The sequence below is a fragment of the Saimiri boliviensis genome, chromosome 7 (assembly GCF_048565385.1).
Source record: "Saimiri boliviensis isolate mSaiBol1 chromosome 7, mSaiBol1.pri, whole genome shotgun sequence".
NCBI lineage: Eukaryota > Metazoa > Chordata > Mammalia > Primates > Cebidae > Saimiri > Saimiri boliviensis.
The window spans coordinates 24,547,044-24,565,706 of record NC_133455.1 but is presented as its reverse complement, the minus strand read 5'-3'; the positions used below and the strand labels follow the sequence as shown (position 1 = coordinate 24,565,706).

Genomic DNA, 18,663 nt, shown 5'->3' with positions numbered 1-18,663 from the left:
GGCCCTTCTGTGGCACTTCATGTGGTAATGAGGCCAGGCTGCGCTCGTGTGGCTGGCAGCTCGTGACATAATTTGGAAGTCATTGTTCTGCACCTGGTGCCCTCCCCCTGCATCCTCCACCCCTCCCAGTCCTGTCCCCCAGTCTTTCATAGCCCATACACTTGACAGTTTAAGGTGCTCCAGGCATCACACAGAATCTATTTCAAGAGGCAGTGAATGGGCATCCCGTGACATGTCAGGACACTGGCTGGCTCTGAACAAAATCCTCTGCCCATAACGCCAAAGCTACCAAGTGCCAGACATCCACATCTGTACAAAGGGCTACCAGCATTGCCACTGTTGTCTAAAACAGAGTACCGCAATGTGTAGAAATGGAAATTGCCTGTCAGCAATGCACAGTAAGGCGGACATGCAGCCAATGCAAATCCAGCAGGTGCTGGCAGAGACTGCGGATCACACAGAAAAGCACCGTCAGAAGACAGCCATTCCCTTTCAAGTAGCCCATGAGAGAAGGCATTTATCAGCATGGCGCCTGGCACTTAAAGGAAACCTGCAACAAATGTGAACTACTGCGATTTCATCACTGTCATGTATAGACCATGTACTTTCTTTCACAAGGCATGGTATAGACCAAGTACTTTCCAAACCTTAGACAATTCTCAGAGCTGACAGAATGAAAGCCCTGACAAGTTAGTTTTTGTTATTAAACTCTAATCCCAGAGAAAGAATGCAAAGGTTTCAGTGTCCATTAGACCACAGTTTCTCTCTCTCTCTCTCTCTCTCTCTCTCTCTCTCTGTGTGTGTGTGTGTGTGTGTGTGTGTGTGTGAAAGACAGACAGAGAGAGAGAGAGAGAGAGAGAGAGAGAGAGAGAGAGAGATGGAGTCTTGCTCTGTTGCCCAGGCTAGAGTGCAATGGCACAATCTCGGCTCACTGAAACCTCCGCCCTGCCTCCTGGGTTCAAGCAATTCTCCTGTCTCAGTCTGCCAAGTAGCTGGGATTATAGGTGTGTGCCACCACGCCCAGCTAATTTTTGTCTTTTTAGAAGAGACGGGGTTTCACCATGTTGGCCAGACTGGTCTCAAACTCCTGACCTCAAGTGATCCACCCACCTTGGCCACCCAAAGTGCTGGGATCAGAGGCATGAGCCACCACTTGGCTAGACCAATTTCTATACAAAAAAAAAAAAAAAAGCTGTTCACACTCAGTAGAAAAAAAAATTAAAAATATGTATATACTAACCAAATAAAGACTCAGCAACCTAAGTCCTAATCAACAAATGACTTCACAGTCTCGGACAACCACTCAATTTGGGAGTTTCCATTTCTGCAACTGAAGAACAGAGGAATGATCCCACCCTATCAAGTGAAAAAACTGTGACACTGTTTATGAAGAGGACTATCCATGTATCTGCTGGCATTCTGCAGTCTCATTTCTATGAATATGACAAAAGTCACTGCTTTTTCCTAAAGATGATACAAAGGAAAGATGTCATGTTGATCTACTTATAACAGTGATCCTAAAATATAAAACAGTGCTTACTCTAGTTCTTTTTTTTTGAGACAGAGTTTCGCTCTTGTTACCCAGGCTGGAGTGCAATGGCACCATCTTGGCTCACTGCAACCTCCGCCTCCTGGGTTCAGGCAATTCTCCTGCCTCAGCCTCCTGAGTAGCTGGGATTAACAGGCACGCGCCACCATGCCCAGCTAATGTTTTGTATTTTTAGTAGAGACGGGTTTTCACCATGTTGACCAGGATGGTCTCAATCTCTTGACCTCATGATCCACCCGCCTTGGCCTCCCAAAGTGCTGGGATTACAGGCTTGAGCCACTGCGCCCGGCCACTCTACTTCTTTTCTCCATAACAATCAAGGAAAATATTTCGCCAAATTCACACAGACAGTGAAAGAAAAAGAGTCAAGAAATGTAGGATTTTCTACCAAAAAGCTATCCTTCAGCTCCTTTTGACTCATAATGTTAGTTCATACCACACATAAATGATTTGTTTTCCTTCCAATCAAACATTCTGTTTCTCCAATACTAGAAAAATCCACCTAAACTCCTAGAGTTCCTGGAGTCTGAAGGAGGAATGTGCCTACCAACTCCTCTTTGCCCTCCTGGGGACAGAGCCCCTCTACTAACTTACCAGCTTAAAAATTGGGCTGGGCTGGGCTGGGCTGGGCGCAGTGGCTCATACCTGTAATCCCACCACTTTGGGAGGCTGAGGAGGGCAAATCACCTGTAGTCAGGAGACCAACCTGACCAACATGGAGAAACCCTGTCTCTACTAAAATACAAAAATTAGCCGGGCATGGTGGTGCATGCCTGTAATCCCAGCTACTGGGGAGGCTGAGTCAGGAGAATCACTTGAACCCAGGAGGCAGAGGTTGTGGTGAGCCGAGATTGCACCACTGCACTCCAGCCTGGGCAACAAGAGTGAAACTCTGTCTCAAAAATAAAAATAAAAGTAAATTTAATTTAAAGAAAAGTTGAGTCAGCTCCTCTTCTGTTTCATCTTTAGCTCCTACACAGAGAAAAAAAACCTGAATTCAGATTGAACCTCCTCCGTCATGTCTTCCTTACCTCCTGAGCCTAGGGTGAAACTGATCTCTCATACCCCTTGTACTAGAGCACTTCATGTACCTACAAAGTGCCCCCTGGAGAGATCAAGCACAGCTGTTGGAGCTTTTTTAAAAGCAAGAATCCAGTGGCTCACTCCTGTAATCCCACTTTGGGAGGCCAAGGCAGGAGGAACACTTGAGATCAGGAATTTGAGACCAGCCTGGCCAACACAGTGAAACTCTGTCACTACTAAAAATATAAAAATTAGCCAGGTGTGGTGGTGCACACCTGTAGTCCCAGCTACTCATGAGGCTGAAGCAGAAGTGCTTGAACCTGGGAGATGGAGGATGCAGTGAGTCGAGATCGCACCACTGGGTAACAGAGCAACTTTGCCTCAAAAAAAAAAAAAACAAAATAAAAAAAAAAAAGCAAGATCCCAGCACAGGTCCCTGCACATGCAGGCACTAATGAATGAGTATATGAATGAATGAATGTGATTTTTCTAAAGTACCATGTTAAATTTCACAAACATTTAAGCAATAGTTAGCTCTTTGTATGTGCTCTGGTAATATTACTGATAATATTTTTCAAAATCTCGAGATGTAAAAAAATCTTTTAAAGTCCAGGTAATTATAAGGAAGAAAATAAAACATCACTTTTAGTCCCATCAGTGTTAACATTGCACACTCTTTCCTAAAAATTAATAACATAATTGAAGTTAAGTACGAGATAATGACTGATCTTACAACACATTTTTTAGGTTATATGAAGGTACCATGGAACAAAGGATAACAAAATCTTGCCACGCAACATAACTTTCTCTTGCTATTCCAAGGAATCCCTCAATTATTCACTTAGGACTTATTTAAGAATGTTTATATCTATATAGATATTATATTTTGGTTTTTTGGTTTTTCTTGAGATGGAATCTTGCTCTGTTGCCCAGGTTGGAGTGCAACGGCATGATCTGAGCTCACTGCAACCTCCGCCTCCTGGGTTCAAACAATTCTCCTGCCTCAGCCTCCCAAGTAGCTGGGACTACAGGCGCCTGCCATCATGCCCGGTTAGCTTTTGTATTTTTAGTAGAGACGGGATTTCACTATATTGGCCAGGCTGGTCTCAAACTCCTGACCTTGTGATCCTCCCGCCTCGGCCTCACAAAGTGTTGGGATTACAGGCGTGAGCCACCACGCCCGGCCTAGATACATTTCTATGTAGATTTTTTTTTTTTAAAGCCTAGGTGAAAACATAGTGTTCAAAACTACCAGAAAGCCTTTTAGGTCACTTTGAATTACTCATATATGAATTGTGTGAACTAACATTATGGGTTAAGTAATACAGTCTAAGAATACATATATTAGTTACCAATTGCTGACTAACAAGTTATCCTAAAACTCAGCTGATTAAAACAATAAACATTTATTACTCACACAGTTTCTGAGGATCAGGGATTCAAAAACAGTTTATCTGGGTGGCTCTGGCCCAGGATTTTTCATTAAATAGTGTTAGCCAGGGCTGCAGTCACCTGATGGCTTGACTAGGGCTGCAGGATCTACTTTCAAGATGGCTCATCGCATGGTTGGTTAAGTTGGTGCTGGCAGTCGTCAGGAGGTCCTACGGACCTTGCCACAGAGCTGCTGGAGATCCTCACAACATGGCAGCTCCAAAAAAGACAAAGTGGAAGCCAGTGGGCTTTTATGAACTAGTCTTAGAATTCATACTCCATTAATTCCCCCATACCCTATGGACACACAGGCCAGCCCTATTTAATGTGGGAGGCTACCTACCACAACATAGTAAGGCAAGTTTTTGGAGAACCTGCACAAAAGGCTACCACATACATAGCCACCCAGTTTGCATCCTCTATCCAAGTGAGTCAAGAGATCAAGAGCATATAATTCTAATTATTCCCTCCATCTGTTAAGTAAACAAGAAAATAATTTTAATAATGTGATAATGCAGCCTGTGGTACTAGTGGTATGAAGAAGCAACTAAAAGAACTGAATGGATGATTTTCCTCTGTTTCAGTAACTAATCAAAGGCAACATCTGAGCTGGATATTGAACAGTAAGAAGAGACCACCAAGTATCATCATTAGTGGAATACTGACTGAAATGCCTCAAGATCTCTTCCTCAATAAACATGACAGAAACATTCTAAAGCAGCCCTCATCAACCTAGGTTCTATAAGAAATTAAAGTCCTAATGCCCTAATCTATGCTATTATAGGCAATAAGCTCTTTTCCATCCTATGCATCTAGAAGACAATGGCTATGTATCATCCCTGGGATAACTAAAAAAAAGTCATTCAAATGATTTTCTGCGGAGCTAAATTCTTTCATAAAAACCTAGATGAAAAAGACTACAAAATGAGTTGAAAATGGTTCACAGACATAAATAAAGCAAGATCTCAAATATTCCCACACACAGCTCCTAAAATAAATTGGAGAAACACAGTTGTATATAAGAAAATACCACACAGCTACAACAAAGGAGCTCATGGTAGAGAGGAAGAGATCACAACGACCCAAAAAGCTAACAGAGATCTGGCCATACCCATCCCATCCTGGCCAGAGCAGAGCTCTTCTCCCACGTAGTTACTGTGAGGGTGAAATCAGGCATCACTCCAATTCACCAAAGTTGCTTCACAGTACTTCACAATACTTAAGGAAGAAAGCAAGCAATTTGGGAAGACAGGAGCCATCTAGTTTGCATCCTCCACCCAAGTATATGTCAAGAGATCACGAGCATATAATTCTAACAGATTCCTCCCACTCTTACTTGTTTAAGGCAGGATTTACAGGCTTGTTGTGATATGAAGTATGTTGGGGGGGGGGTTGTGTGTGTATCTATCCAGAAACACTGGTATGTATGAGCCTCCATGGTTCACGCAATAGGGAGGAAATGCCTCAGTTCTATCTACATCACTAGTGTGGCTACTCCACACACAAAAAAGGCTTATTCATGACAGTGTGGTAGATTACACAGAGGGCTGAACACCTGTGTGCTTTTGAGCCAAGACAGCTTGTGAGTTGTGGCAAGCCGAAAAAAGTATCCCTCATAGCCAACACCACAAAGCCAATCTGTGTTCAGCAAGACTGCTATTATTCATCCTCTGAAAGACTAAGGAATAAGTAAATGCACTAAGCCACACCTTGAAAAGTCATGGCAGAGTGGCAAGCCACAGCTTGACAGAAGCACTACAAAAGACAACGGGAATCACATGTGCAAATCTAAATCACCCCACCTCAGGACTGAGGACTTCCCAGATTCCTCCAGCAGTGAGTGACCTCTTCAAAAATCCCACTTTCCCTAATAAAACCTTCCTAACAAATACCTCATAAACCATATGCTTAAAATAGCACACATTCATTCTTAAGTGTGCTGCTTGCTGCATGTGTGTGTGTCTTTGTATATGCATGTGTTTTGATGTATTTATACCTATTTCTCTTTTCACTTTAGATTTTAAGTCCTGGAAGACAGAGACCATGTCTAACTTATTTTATATTCTTCCAGAATCTAACCATAAGCCTCATGAAGTTGCAATAATACAACTTATTTACTGCTGACACTAAAAAGCTTTACAAAAGAAATTCATGGAAAACCATGTTTTCAAATGGGAACCTTTTTGAAAGGGTCATAATTCACCTTAATTCCAACATGTACATATTCAATATTATTATGTACAGAATCCCAAATGTATCACCAAAACTAACTTGCCTGTCTATAACCAGAAACAAAATGGGGGAAAGATTCTCAGAAGCCCATGAGATAACTATTAAAAACCATACCCATCTCTTAAGGTTCATTTCTAAAATTATCCCAAGCTGCTAACAATGTATGTTGGAGCCTAACACACACCTAGAGCATTAATTTCTTGCTATCTTGATTTCAGACATAACTTCACATTATAGTTGGGAATTTAGTTTTTCTTTGCTTTTAAACCAAAGCAACACCTCATGATAAAACTATTTCATAGCTGCCAAGACACTAAAGTTGTAGGAATCTCTTTTCCAGGGTAAAGAGCCCCGTATTGTTAAGCCCTGTACTGAAAAGGGATTAATGGGTTCACCATGTAGTTGGGGTTACCATCATATTTCTTCCTTGAGGCTATACTTCTAACGAGGAGACAAACACCTCAGTACCAGCAATCTGCTAGGATGCTTTCCTAGACACAAGTGCTCCTGAAGGGCACAGATGCTGGCACACAGCAGGTACTCAGCTTATAGACAATCAAACCAACTAATTGCATATGAAGACTCACTCATATTGTATAAACAAATATCAACTGTAAAATGTATAACCATTATTCAAATATTCATGACTATGCCAAAATTATAAGGTAGATATCAAGAAGGCCGTCAGCTCCATAAAGAAATGTAGGTTTTCTGACAACATGGAAGATGGTTCTGTTTTCTACCAGCTACTGATACCTGTTAACCAGCCAGTATCTTAGGTAGGAACAGCAACTCAGACGAAAGGCACGTGTCACCTGATGCTCCAGGGCTCATGGGCCACGCCCTGCCATAGCAGATCCTTCTGAGACCTACCCAGGCACAACTGTCATGAGGGACCACAGGACTAATCCTCTTTGCTGGGCTTAGCCTTGCCTTAGTGAAAAAGCAGCCAGGAGTAAAAAGGCATCTGCTTTCCAAAGTTATACATTGAATTGGGGGGAAAAAAATGGAACAAAAGTGTTTTCTTTGCTGAACAGCTGAATTGGAAATCACTACATAACTGAGAATCATGGGAAGTGAGAAGCATTTCTGTCATCATCTAGAATTACCAAGGCAGAAAATAACTTTTTTTTTTTTTTTTTACTTTTTGAGATGGAGTCTTGTTCTGTCGCCCAGGCTAGAGTACAGTGGCATGATCTTGGCTCACTGCAACCTCCACCTCCCAGGTTCAAGTGATTTTCCTGCCTCAGTCTCCAGAGTAGCTGGGACTATAAGCTTGCACCACCGTGTCCCGCTAATTTTTGTATTTTTAGTAGAGACGGATTTTCAACATGTCAGCCAGGCTAGTCTCGAATTCCTGACCTCAGGCGATCTACCCGCCTCAGCCTCCCAAAGTGCTGGGATTACAGGCGTGAGCCATGGTGCCTGGCTAGAAAATAACTTTTATACACAGCTGCTTATGTCATAGAGAGAGAAACGGAGGAGTGGAAGAATAAAGAGACACATCCATGTCCTACTGCAAGTCAGTGACTGAGCCAGGACTGAACTCCACAGCTCATCAATTCCTAGATTTATATTCTTTCCTCCATGCCATACTGACGCTAAGAGCTAAATAAACACACTTTTATACACAAAAATCTCATATAGTACACATGAACCTATCAATTATAGAAACCAAGTATTGATCTTATTTCCAATGGCTGTCACAAGGCTTAGCTTATAAAAACATCACCTCCTCTAAAACAAACTAATATTTAAGGAGCAAAGCCACACAGACAGTATTATAGCCTGAGAAACACCTTTGATGCCCCTCCAAAAAGCAAGAACTCATTTAAACATGACAATTTATAAAGCAACTTACTCTATCCTAGTTCCCGTAATGCTGGTTAAAGAGCAAAATACAAGGACATGTTCATTAAGTGTAGGTCACTGAATACCACGGAAAAACAAATCATAAGATCAGTTAGCTCAGTACTGCATACAGGCCTCCCTCAAATGGGATAAATGAAACTCAGTCTCTCATGGTTTGTAAAAGCAAAGATGAACTCACAGCACCTTTTGTGGATATGGGAGTTGAAAGGAAATACCCGAATTCAGAGGAAGATTAGCCATTCATAAGTCTACTTTGTGCTTAATTGGCTTGTTCCATTTCTTTGAAAGAAAAAAAAAATGTCTTAAATGTATACCTCAGTCTAAAAGGGGAAATAAAAACTCTTAACTCCGAAACGGATCATGGTGCTCCAGTGTCTGACCTTAGCTGACAAGCTATGGCTGTCTTCTCAGCTGGCTGCCATAAAACCTGCCAGTAAAATGTCAAGTTTCCAAATGTTTCTTGCTCTTGGTGAAGGAATAAGCTAAAATAATGTGGAGACCAAATGCAACTGGCCTTGAGTGTACTTATTTGCCACTCGAAAACAACTTTTTCCACAGAAATAAAAGTATCCAAATAGAAAATAAATTTTCAACTTAATGAAAAGATTCATCTTTGCCAATAAGAAGGTACATTTGAAAACACGTATCAAATTTGTTCCCCAAAGGCATCTGTCTCCCTTCTGTCAGGAGGTGGTTCTACTGTGTTATCTATCTGGCCACTGAAGTAAAAATTAGATGCTATAATAAAAAAAAAAAAGTTCATCACCAGCATCTCTGAAACAAAAGTCCAAGAGAATTGGACATTTTCCCAATGTGAGTTTTCCCAAGGAAAAAACATCAACATACAATGGGAAAAAGCCCTTTGACAGAAATTCACTTTATTGTAACCACTCTCAGAATCACACGGTCCATTGTGATGAGATGTACTCCTAATATAAGGGGCTCAGACACAGCAGGGATCCACTTCCCCCGCTGCTTTTAGCAGAGTGGAAACAGCTGCCATACGACTCAACATCTGCATCCTCACCAGCATCGAGCCCTTATCATTGGAGATCAGGACTCACCAAACTCATTTTCCTCCTAAAAGCTAACTAGAAAACAACTGTTTCTAAGCCCTCTTCACAGCGTTTTTTCTTCATTATTTGCAACTCTGGGATTTGCTGATAAAATAACCACAGATTTTGATCTGCAGTATTCATGACTGGTCAGCAAATGCACAAAATTCCTATCTAATCTCACCTTGGAGCAGGCTCTCTGGGAGGATAAAGGAAGGAGGAGGGCTTGGAACCCCACTGACATTGAAGGACACATAGAACCATTCTCAGTAAAGACTCTATCTCTGCCACTTGTTAACACTGTTTAAATCCTATACTGAAACTTATTACTGTCCAGAATTGAAATCTATATTGAGGACATTTTCTTTAGTTCTTGTTGAACTTGCTATTCGAAAAAAAAAGGCTTGTCCTTACGATTTCACAAAAAAAGAGAATATTATCTTACAATTTTCTGCCCATTTGAAAATGTAACTGTTTTAAAAACTTTACTTTGGAATAAAAGCCTGTTTTTACAACTGCACTCTAAAACAGAAATTTTTGTGAAAAGTGGATGATTAAGAACCGAATCTTAAAATTCCTATGCCTGTCCATGCTCACAACATCATTATAATAATTTTTTCATCCATAGAGGGCATGCCCAGAACAGAGGTCACTATTCTATTTAATGATTCTCTGTTAGAGAAAAACTGATGTGGTTAGTAAGGCGTGCGGAACTTAACCTCAATTACATCAGAGTCTAATGGTTTCACAAATACAATTCTTAGTGAACTGTCAATCTATTAAGGAAAAAATATGGAGACTACCAGAGGGTGTCTACCAGAATGGACGGTCAAATTACTTACCTTGTGCAGAGGGAGAACAAGGAACGCTCCTCCCCCACTTGCTTCTATGATTATGGCAACAAATCTGGGATTGACAGCACAAAAGGAACTATCCCAGGTCACACGAGAAACCCGGATGTCATCATAGCACTGGTCATTTTTCACCGCTTGCCCAAATACATGCCGAAACTTGCTCTGTCGTACCACTCGCCTCATGGTGCCTGCAAAGAAAGAGTGAGCATTATGTTAGAATTACGCACCAAACAGAAAGCTTTACTTTTACAAATGAAAAGCTCCAAGTAGGAAAAACAGAATGGGATGGCATTTTGTCTGCTCTCCTAAAAGTAGCCAAATTGCAATCCAAACTTCTTTTAGCAGCACATACCCAGAGACAACTGCAAAATGCATCAGCGAAAGAATTAGAAAGAAATGAAAAAGTCCTAATTCAAGATCCAGAAACAGCTCATCAGTTTTAATTTCAATGGAAAGATTAAGGCAAAGAATTAAAGAAAGTTAGCCTTTCAGGGCTGGGTGGGAACTGACAGATAATGCACTTCAACCCTTCCCCTTTTATACGTAAGAAAACTCCAAAGTGAAGTTTTCCGGTAGAGGTAAGGCTGAAGAAAGAGCCCAAAAACAAGTTATGATTTTGTATCTTTGTCCTCAGCCTGCCAAGGTAATTTTTCAGTTTGTAAACATTTTCCTTAGACATCAGCACTCTGTTGTCCGAGAATTATGTCTATTCCCCAGAGTGTTTCAACAAGACCAACTATGGGAGGAATTCAAAAGACACAGCTATGACCCTTGACTTCAAAAGCCTTCTAATCTCCTTCTAACACAGACGTAATAATCAGAGCAACTCACTACCAAACCGCCTAGTGCTAAGGGCTACACAGTGAGAAACAGGAAAAGTCAGCCTAAAGCAGCCTAACAGGTAAGAGCCAGGTCAGGGAAAAGAAGACCAAAAGTATTTAAATTGAAAGCAACGTGATCAAAGTGATGTTTAGGATGACAGTAAATCTGGCAGAAGCACACTGGACAGCTTAGATAGGAACAAGCTCAAAGACAGGTACTGGGCTAGGAAGCTATCCAACAGTAAACCAGACTTGAGGAAGGCCTGGAGTGATATAGCAGTAACAGTTGGGACAGAAGAAAGGAATAATGCAGGAGGTATTGCTGAGAGGAAACAAAATCAGGCTAGATTTTCACTGAGTTGATCATCTACCACAGCCATTTCCTTAGTATACCAGGGACTCTGGGGAGGGGAGGTGACACAGAGCTAGGTTCCTAGGCTTCCTTATGTATAATTTCAGACTCCAAATTCCACTAAACTGTCTGATAGACACTGAAAGCTTTGTGCTTTTGGATCACCAACCCTCCCTGATTAAGGTTTCCTAAACTGCACCCAATGTAATTTTCCTATGTGCTACTGCAGGACATTCTGTTCGTGTTGGTTAGACAGAAGGAGCCTGGATAAAAACCTAAATGGAAATGGAACATGGTTCAATATTGACAACTCAGCTGAAAATCAGATCCTCATATACAGAGGAGAGCTAACACCTGTCCACTCATGTCAGACGGGACACATGGTGGGGTGTTACTAATTCCTTTCCTCTAATTCCCTTCCTCATGGCCCTGAGCCCACTGCTAAATGCAGAGACAGAATTTATTTTTGCCAGAGTCCCTTACCCTTCTCCTAGGCATGTGTGAAAGTGGCCTCTCTCCAGTGCTGGGGCCATGTAGCTGGGCTGAAGGAACAGACCCTTGGCAGGCAGTTGAGCATCCATGTTCCTCAGCCCAGCAGTTATTACCAGACTTTCCCAGCTGACGACCAGGTCCATACATTTTGAGTCCTTGGTAAAGGAAACGGCAAATGATACGGGCCAGGGCCCTTCATCTCAGGATCAGTATGAATACTTCTCAAGCATAAGTTAGGTAAGACAGCATCCATGAAGTGGTGAAAAGCAAAAGGAAAGCACATCCATACAAAAGCCAATGTAGAGCCAGCTGGTCTCGGAATCCACTTCCCCACCCAACCATCTGCAACCATCTGTACAAGTTACAGAAACTGCAATCCCCACCAGCATCTTCAAGCAAGTGTTTCAAAAGTAAATTAATGTAGAAGAAAAAAGGATTGTACCATGTCAGTTAACATCCTTCATAAATAAAACGTTCTTACAAATTCATAAAATTAAAACTCAACAGAAAATTAGGCAAAGGACATGAAGAAGTAATTTACAAAAGAAACACAAACAGCATTTATCTCCACTTCTTCCTAAAATCTCACTAAAATGAATGCAAAAAATAAAAGCAGGTAAAAATATGAAAGGACAAGAAGACTGGAAAGGAGCCTAAAAGAGAGCAACTGTGACAACAAACTCTTGGAAGATGGAAAGCTGTCGTGCACGTTTAACTGACTGAAGTGTGAGTGTCCTCTACTCAGCCAAGTCTCAGGAGGAGTTCACAAGAAGGACATCGAGGCCCACTGTGAATCCCCAGAACACTCCAAGGAGAAATTGTGTGTCTCTGAAGACAGGGATGTGGGAGAGGCACTGCAGAGAAAATAACTGAAAGCCTGAATTAGGAACAGCTGGACACCCAGATCTTCTCCATCCAGGGCTTCATAACCAGGGTACTGGCCTGCCATCTCCCCAGCAGAAGCCAGGAAAGGCCAGACTTCAGGCCCTGGACTGGATGACACCCAGTATAGGTGTGAACAAGTACCTCACTGACAGCCTGGTTCTACACAGTGGGGCCTCCAGCCCCTTGTTCCTCCTGGCTTCCAAGATACCACCTGCCTCTCAAGATACCACCTGCCCCACCCCATTAGAGATCAGACATCACTGCCCTCAGTGAGGTCCACCATTCAATGTGCCCCTCCACCTACACAGGCAAAAGGTATGCTTTTAGAAGCTCACTTTAAATGTGAATGGATATTTGAGGAAAGCCTCTCACTTAAAAAAAAAAAGAGACAATTTTTCCTCTTCACTCAAATAGGCCAGATACCATATAACCTCACAAAAATATGATTAATATAAATATGTAAAATGATTTGTCTTCATTGAAAGATACTACTGTACACAATCTTCTGGCTGACATACATACTAAAATACCTCAGAAAGTTATTTCCACGCCAGGTGTGGTGGCTCACGCCTGTAATCCCAACACTTTGGGAGGCCGAGGCAGGTGGATTATGAGTTCAGGAGTTCAAGACTAGCCTGTCCAACATAGTGAAACCCCGTCTCTACTAAAAATACAAAAAATTAGCCAGGCGTGGTGGCGCACATGTAAACCCAGCTACCCCGAAGGCTGAGGAAAGAGAACTGCTTAAACTTAGGAAGCAGAGGTTAAAGTGAGCCAAGATCACACCATTGCATTCCAGGCCGGGGCAACATTGTCAGACTCCATCTCAAAAAAAAAGAAAAAGTTATTAGTTATTACCATATTATGCAAACTTATTTTCATCCTAAATACATGTAGACAGAATGATATAGAAGTTCTTGTGCTACAATCACAGAGTAAAATGGTAAAATGTTAGCTACAGAGCAGAAAGAGTAAGAAAAGTCAGTGCTTCCACAGTGCTGTGCTATATGTCTAAGCACAGCTTGAAGGGCAGTGTGAGCCCATTCACTTCCAAGGTCAAATCTGATCTGGGCTCAGCTGTGCACATGTGGCATAGCTGCTTTTCTTGCACAGAATGTCTCAGGCCCTCCAGGCACACAACAGAGAATAGCAATTAAGAGCGCAAACTCCAGAGTCAGACAGCCTCGTAAGTGAGAAGCATAGCTGTACCATTTACTTCCTGGCCATGGTACAGTATAGCAAGTCACTAAATCTCCATTATATGTCAAATTCTCTATGCAAAATAGGTACAATGCATATAAAGTTGAAGTGATCACTGAACAATCTATTGGTGATGGGATGGTGGCAGGAGATTCTTATGCTATACCTTATATGGCTAGATACACAAAATTAATCACCCAATAAATACTAGCTACTGTTGTCATCCTAGTAACTGACATAAGATAATCAAGCTTCATATTAGCAAATTACTTAACCTCTCTAAAAGTCAGTTTCCCATCTACAAAATGAAGGGAATGATACCTATAATAAGAGTGTAGGCTGGTTGTGGTGGCTTACACCTGTAATCCCAGCACTTTGGGTGGATCACTTGAGGTCAGGAGTTTGAGGCCTGCCTGGGCACCATGATAAAACCCATCTCTACTAAAAATAAAAAACTTAGCTGGGTGTGGTGGCACATGCCTGTAGTCCCAACTACTCAGGAGGCTGAAGCACAAGAATCACTTGAACCTGAGGTTGCAGTGGTGAGATCGTGCCACTGCACCACACTCTAGCCTTGGCAAGAGAGTGAAACCCCATCTCAAAAAAAAAAAAAGGAATGTAAACCAAGCCCAGATGACTTCACTGCTGAAATCTACCAAACTTTTAAAAAATACCAATTACAAATGTTTCCAAAGACAGAGAAGGGAATACTTCCAAACTAATTATATGAGGCCAATATTATCCTGATACCAAAATCAAATAAAGACATCTCAAGAAAACTACAGACCAGTATCTCTTATGAATACAGATGCAAAAAATCCTCAACAATACCAGCAAACCAAATCAAGCAACATAGAAAAAGAATTAGGATAATATACCACAATCAAGTGGGATTTTTTTTTGCAGAAATGCAAGGTTAGGTCAACATCTGAAAATCAATTAACATGACACATTGTATCAATAGAAGAAAAAAAAATCACACAATTATCTCAGATACAGAAAAAGTATTTGAGGCTGGGCGTGGTGGCTCATGCCTATAATCCCAGCACGCTGGGAAGCCAAGGCAGGTGGATCACTTGAGATCAGATGTTCAAGACCAGCCTGTGCAACATGTGAAACTCCATCTCTACTAAAAATACAGAAATGAGCCAGGCATGGTGGTAGACGCCTATAAGCCCAGCTACTTGGGAGGCAGAGACAGGAGAATTGCTTGAACCCAGAAGACAGAGGTTGCAGTAGGCCAAGACAGCACCACTGCACTCCAGCCTGGGCAAGACTCTGAATGAAAAAAAAAAAAAAAAAAAAAAAAAGCATTTGACAAAATTAAATATCCTTTCACAATAAAACGCTCAAGAAACTAGGAATAAAAGGAAATTTCCTCAACCTGATAATGGGCATCCATGAAAATACCACAGCTAACTCAGTATTCAATGGTGAATGATGCCTTCTCCCTGAGATCAAGAACACAACAAGCTTGTCCACCCTTGCCACTTCTCTTCAGGATCGTAGTATAGGTTAGGGCAAGGCAATTAGGGAAGAAAAAGGAATATGCGACATTCAGATAAGAAAGAAAGAAGTAAAACTATTTCTGTATGCAGAAGATATGATTTTATATACAGAAAATCCTAAGGAATCCACTAAAAGTAAGTTCAGTAAGGTTGCAGGATACTAGATTAATATACAAAAATCAAATATATATATATAATATATATATTTGAGACAGAGTCGTGCTCTGTCACCCAGGCTGGAGTGCAGTGGTGCAATCTCAGCTCACTGCAACCTCCGCCTCCCCAGTTCAAGCGATTCTCCTGTCTCAGCCTCCTGAGTAGCTGGGACTACACCACACCGGCTAAAATTTTTGTCTTTTTAGTAGAGATGGGATTTTGCTATGTTGGTCAGGCTGGTCTCAAACTCCAGACCTCAGGTGATCCTCCTGTCTTGGTCTCCCAAAGTGTTGGGATTACAGGTGTGAGCCACTGTGCCTACCCATATTTTATAAACTCGTAACAAACAATCCAAAACTGAAATTAAGAAAACAATTCCACTCACAATACATCAAAAATAAAATACTTAGAAATAAACTTAATCAAGGATGTGAAAGACTCATACTCTGAAAACTTAAAACATTTGTTGAAAGAAATTAAAGACACAAATCAATGAAAAGAGATCCCATGTTCATAAATCAGAAGACTTAGCATTAAGATGGCAATATTCCTCAAACTAAGATATAGATTTAATGCAATTCCTATCAGACTCCCAGATGAATTCTCTATAGAATGGATGAATGGATTGATTGGAACTGCAAGGGATCCAAAAATGACCTTGGGGAAAAAGACTCAAATGACCTTGGGGGAAAAAGAGGAGAACAAGTTAGGAAGACTCATATTTCCTGATTTCAAAACTTACCTCACTAACAACAGTAATTGACAAGACAGTGTGGTACAGAATAAGGATAGACATATCTATCAATGAAATACAATTAAAGTCCAGAAGGAAATTCATATTATCTTTGGTCAACTGATTTTCAACAAGAGTGCCAAGACAATTCAATAGAAAAACTCTTCTCAACAGATGGTACTGGGACAATATATAAAATAGCTAACTCAACATAGATCAAAGACTTAGGTATAAGAGCTAATACTATAAAACTCTGAGAAGAAAACATAGAACATCTTCATGGCCTTGGATTTGGCAAAGGATTCTAAGATATGACACCAAAAGCACAAGCAATTAAAGAAAAATTAGAAAAATTGGATTCCATCAAAATTTATAACTTTTGTGCTTCAAAGGACACTATCAAGAAATCGAAGACAATTCATAGAACGGGAGAAAACTTTTGCAAATCTTATATCTGATAAGGCACTTATATCTAGGATATATAAAGAACTCCTACAATTCAATAATAAAAAAGTCCAATTTAAAAATGAGCCAAAGGACTTGAATAGACATTTTTCAAAGAAGTTATACAAATGTCCAATACACATGAAAAGTTGCTGGACATCATTAATCACTGGGGAAATGAAAATCAAAACCACAATGAGAGACTATTTCATACCCACTAGGATGACTAAAATCAAAAATTCTGAGAATAACAAGGGTTGATGAGAATGTAGAGAAATCAGAACCCTCCTACACTGCTGGTGGGAAAGCAAAATGTTGCAGCTGATGTGGAAGACTGGCAGTTCCTCAAACAATTAAACAAAGAATTACCATTAAGACCCAGCAATCCACGCCTAGGTATAAGAACTGAAAACAGGTAGTCAAACAAATACTTGTACATAAGTCTTAAAGCAACATTATTCACAATAGCCAAAGGGTAGAAGCAGCCCAAATACAGGCTATCCATTGTATCTTATGGATAAACAAAATGTGATATTACCCCTACAACAGAATATAAATAAATAAAAAGGAATGAAGTACTAATACATGCTACAACTTGGATGAATCTTGAAAACATTATAAATGAAAAGAAACCAGTCACAAAAATCTACACACTGTTATTCCATTTACATGAAAATCCGGAATAGGCAAATCTAGAGAGATATAAAGTAGATTCATGGTTGCTTAGAGCTGTGGGGTAGGAGGGAAATAGGGTAATACAAGGTGATAGCTAAATCTTAAGAGTATAACATTTCTTCATTTCTTTTTTGTTTGTTTGTTTGTTTTGTTTGTTTGTTTTTTGAGATGGAGTCTCACTCTGTCATCCAGGCTGGAATGCAGTGGCACAATCTCAGCTCACTGCAACCTTTGCCTCCAGGGTTCAAGCGATTCTCCTGCCTCTGCCTCCTCAGTAGCTGGAATTACAGGCATGTGCCACCACACCCAGCTAAATTTTTTATTTTTAGTAGTTCACCATGTTGGTCAGGCTGGTCTTGAATTCCTGATCTCATGATCTGTCTGCCTCAGCCTCCCAAAGCGCTGGGATTACAAGCATAAGCCACCATGCCCAGCCCATTTCTTATTTTTTTTTAATATTTATTTTTATTATTTTTAGAGACAATCTCACTCTGTATTCAGTACAGTGGTTCAGTCATAGCTCATAGCAGCCTGAAACTTCTGAGCTGAAGCAATCCTCTCACCTCAGCATCCCAAGTAGCTGAGATCACAAGCTTACGCCACCACATCAAGCTAATTTTTTTTTTTTTTTGAGGTGGAGTTTTCACTCTTGTTGCCCAGGCTGGTATACAATGGTGCAATCTCGGCTCACTGCAACCTCCACCTCCTGAGTTCAAGCGATTCTCCTGCCTCAGCCTCCCAAGAAGCTGGGATCACAGGTGCCTGCCACCATGCCTGGCTAATTTTTTTCTATTTTTAGTAGAGACAGAGTTTTGCCATATTGGCCAGGCTGGTCTCGAACTCCTGACCTCACGTGATACATCCACCTCAGCCTCCCAAACTGCTGGGATTATAGGCATAAGCCACCATGCCCGGCCAACCAGGCTCTTTTTTTTTATTTTTTTTATTTTTTATTTTTTTAGTAGAGATAGGGTCTCACCATGTTGCCTAGGCTGGTCTCTAACTAATTCTTGGCTTCAAGGAATAGTTCCACCTCAGACTCCCGAACTGCTTGGATTACAGTAATGAGCCACCATGCCTAGTATGTTTCTTTTGAGGTGAATGTTCTAAAGTTGACTGTGTTAATGGTTGCAGATTATCTGATTACATATATACTATAAACTACTGAACTCTACACTTTAAATGAGTGAATTGTATAGTATGTGAATTACATCTCAAAACTTTTTAAAAATAACTATAATGTACTCAGCATAGAATCTGAAGCATATTACATACTGTCTAACAAATGTTAGCAATTATTATTTGAGAGCCCAGTAATAGATTTCCCTACCCAGGGAGAAAACCTAAGCAAGTCCCTGCCGATTACGGGCTAAGAGTAGAA

The 18,663-nt window shown here is 40.9% G+C and overlaps 1 protein-coding gene across 1 annotated transcript in view; it reads right to left on the bottom strand.

Annotated features, from left to right (window-relative positions):
• Positions 1-18,663, bottom strand: part of CORO1C (coronin 1C) — a 90,437-nt gene that overhangs the window by 47,106 nt on the left and 24,668 nt on the right. Inside the window, exon 2 of the mRNA XM_039471765.2 lies at positions 10,005-10,204. Coding sequence (XP_039327699.1) covers positions 10,005-10,199 — 195 coding nt within the window. The 5' untranslated portion in view covers positions 10,200-10,204. The remainder of the gene's footprint in view (positions 1-10,004; positions 10,205-18,663) is intronic.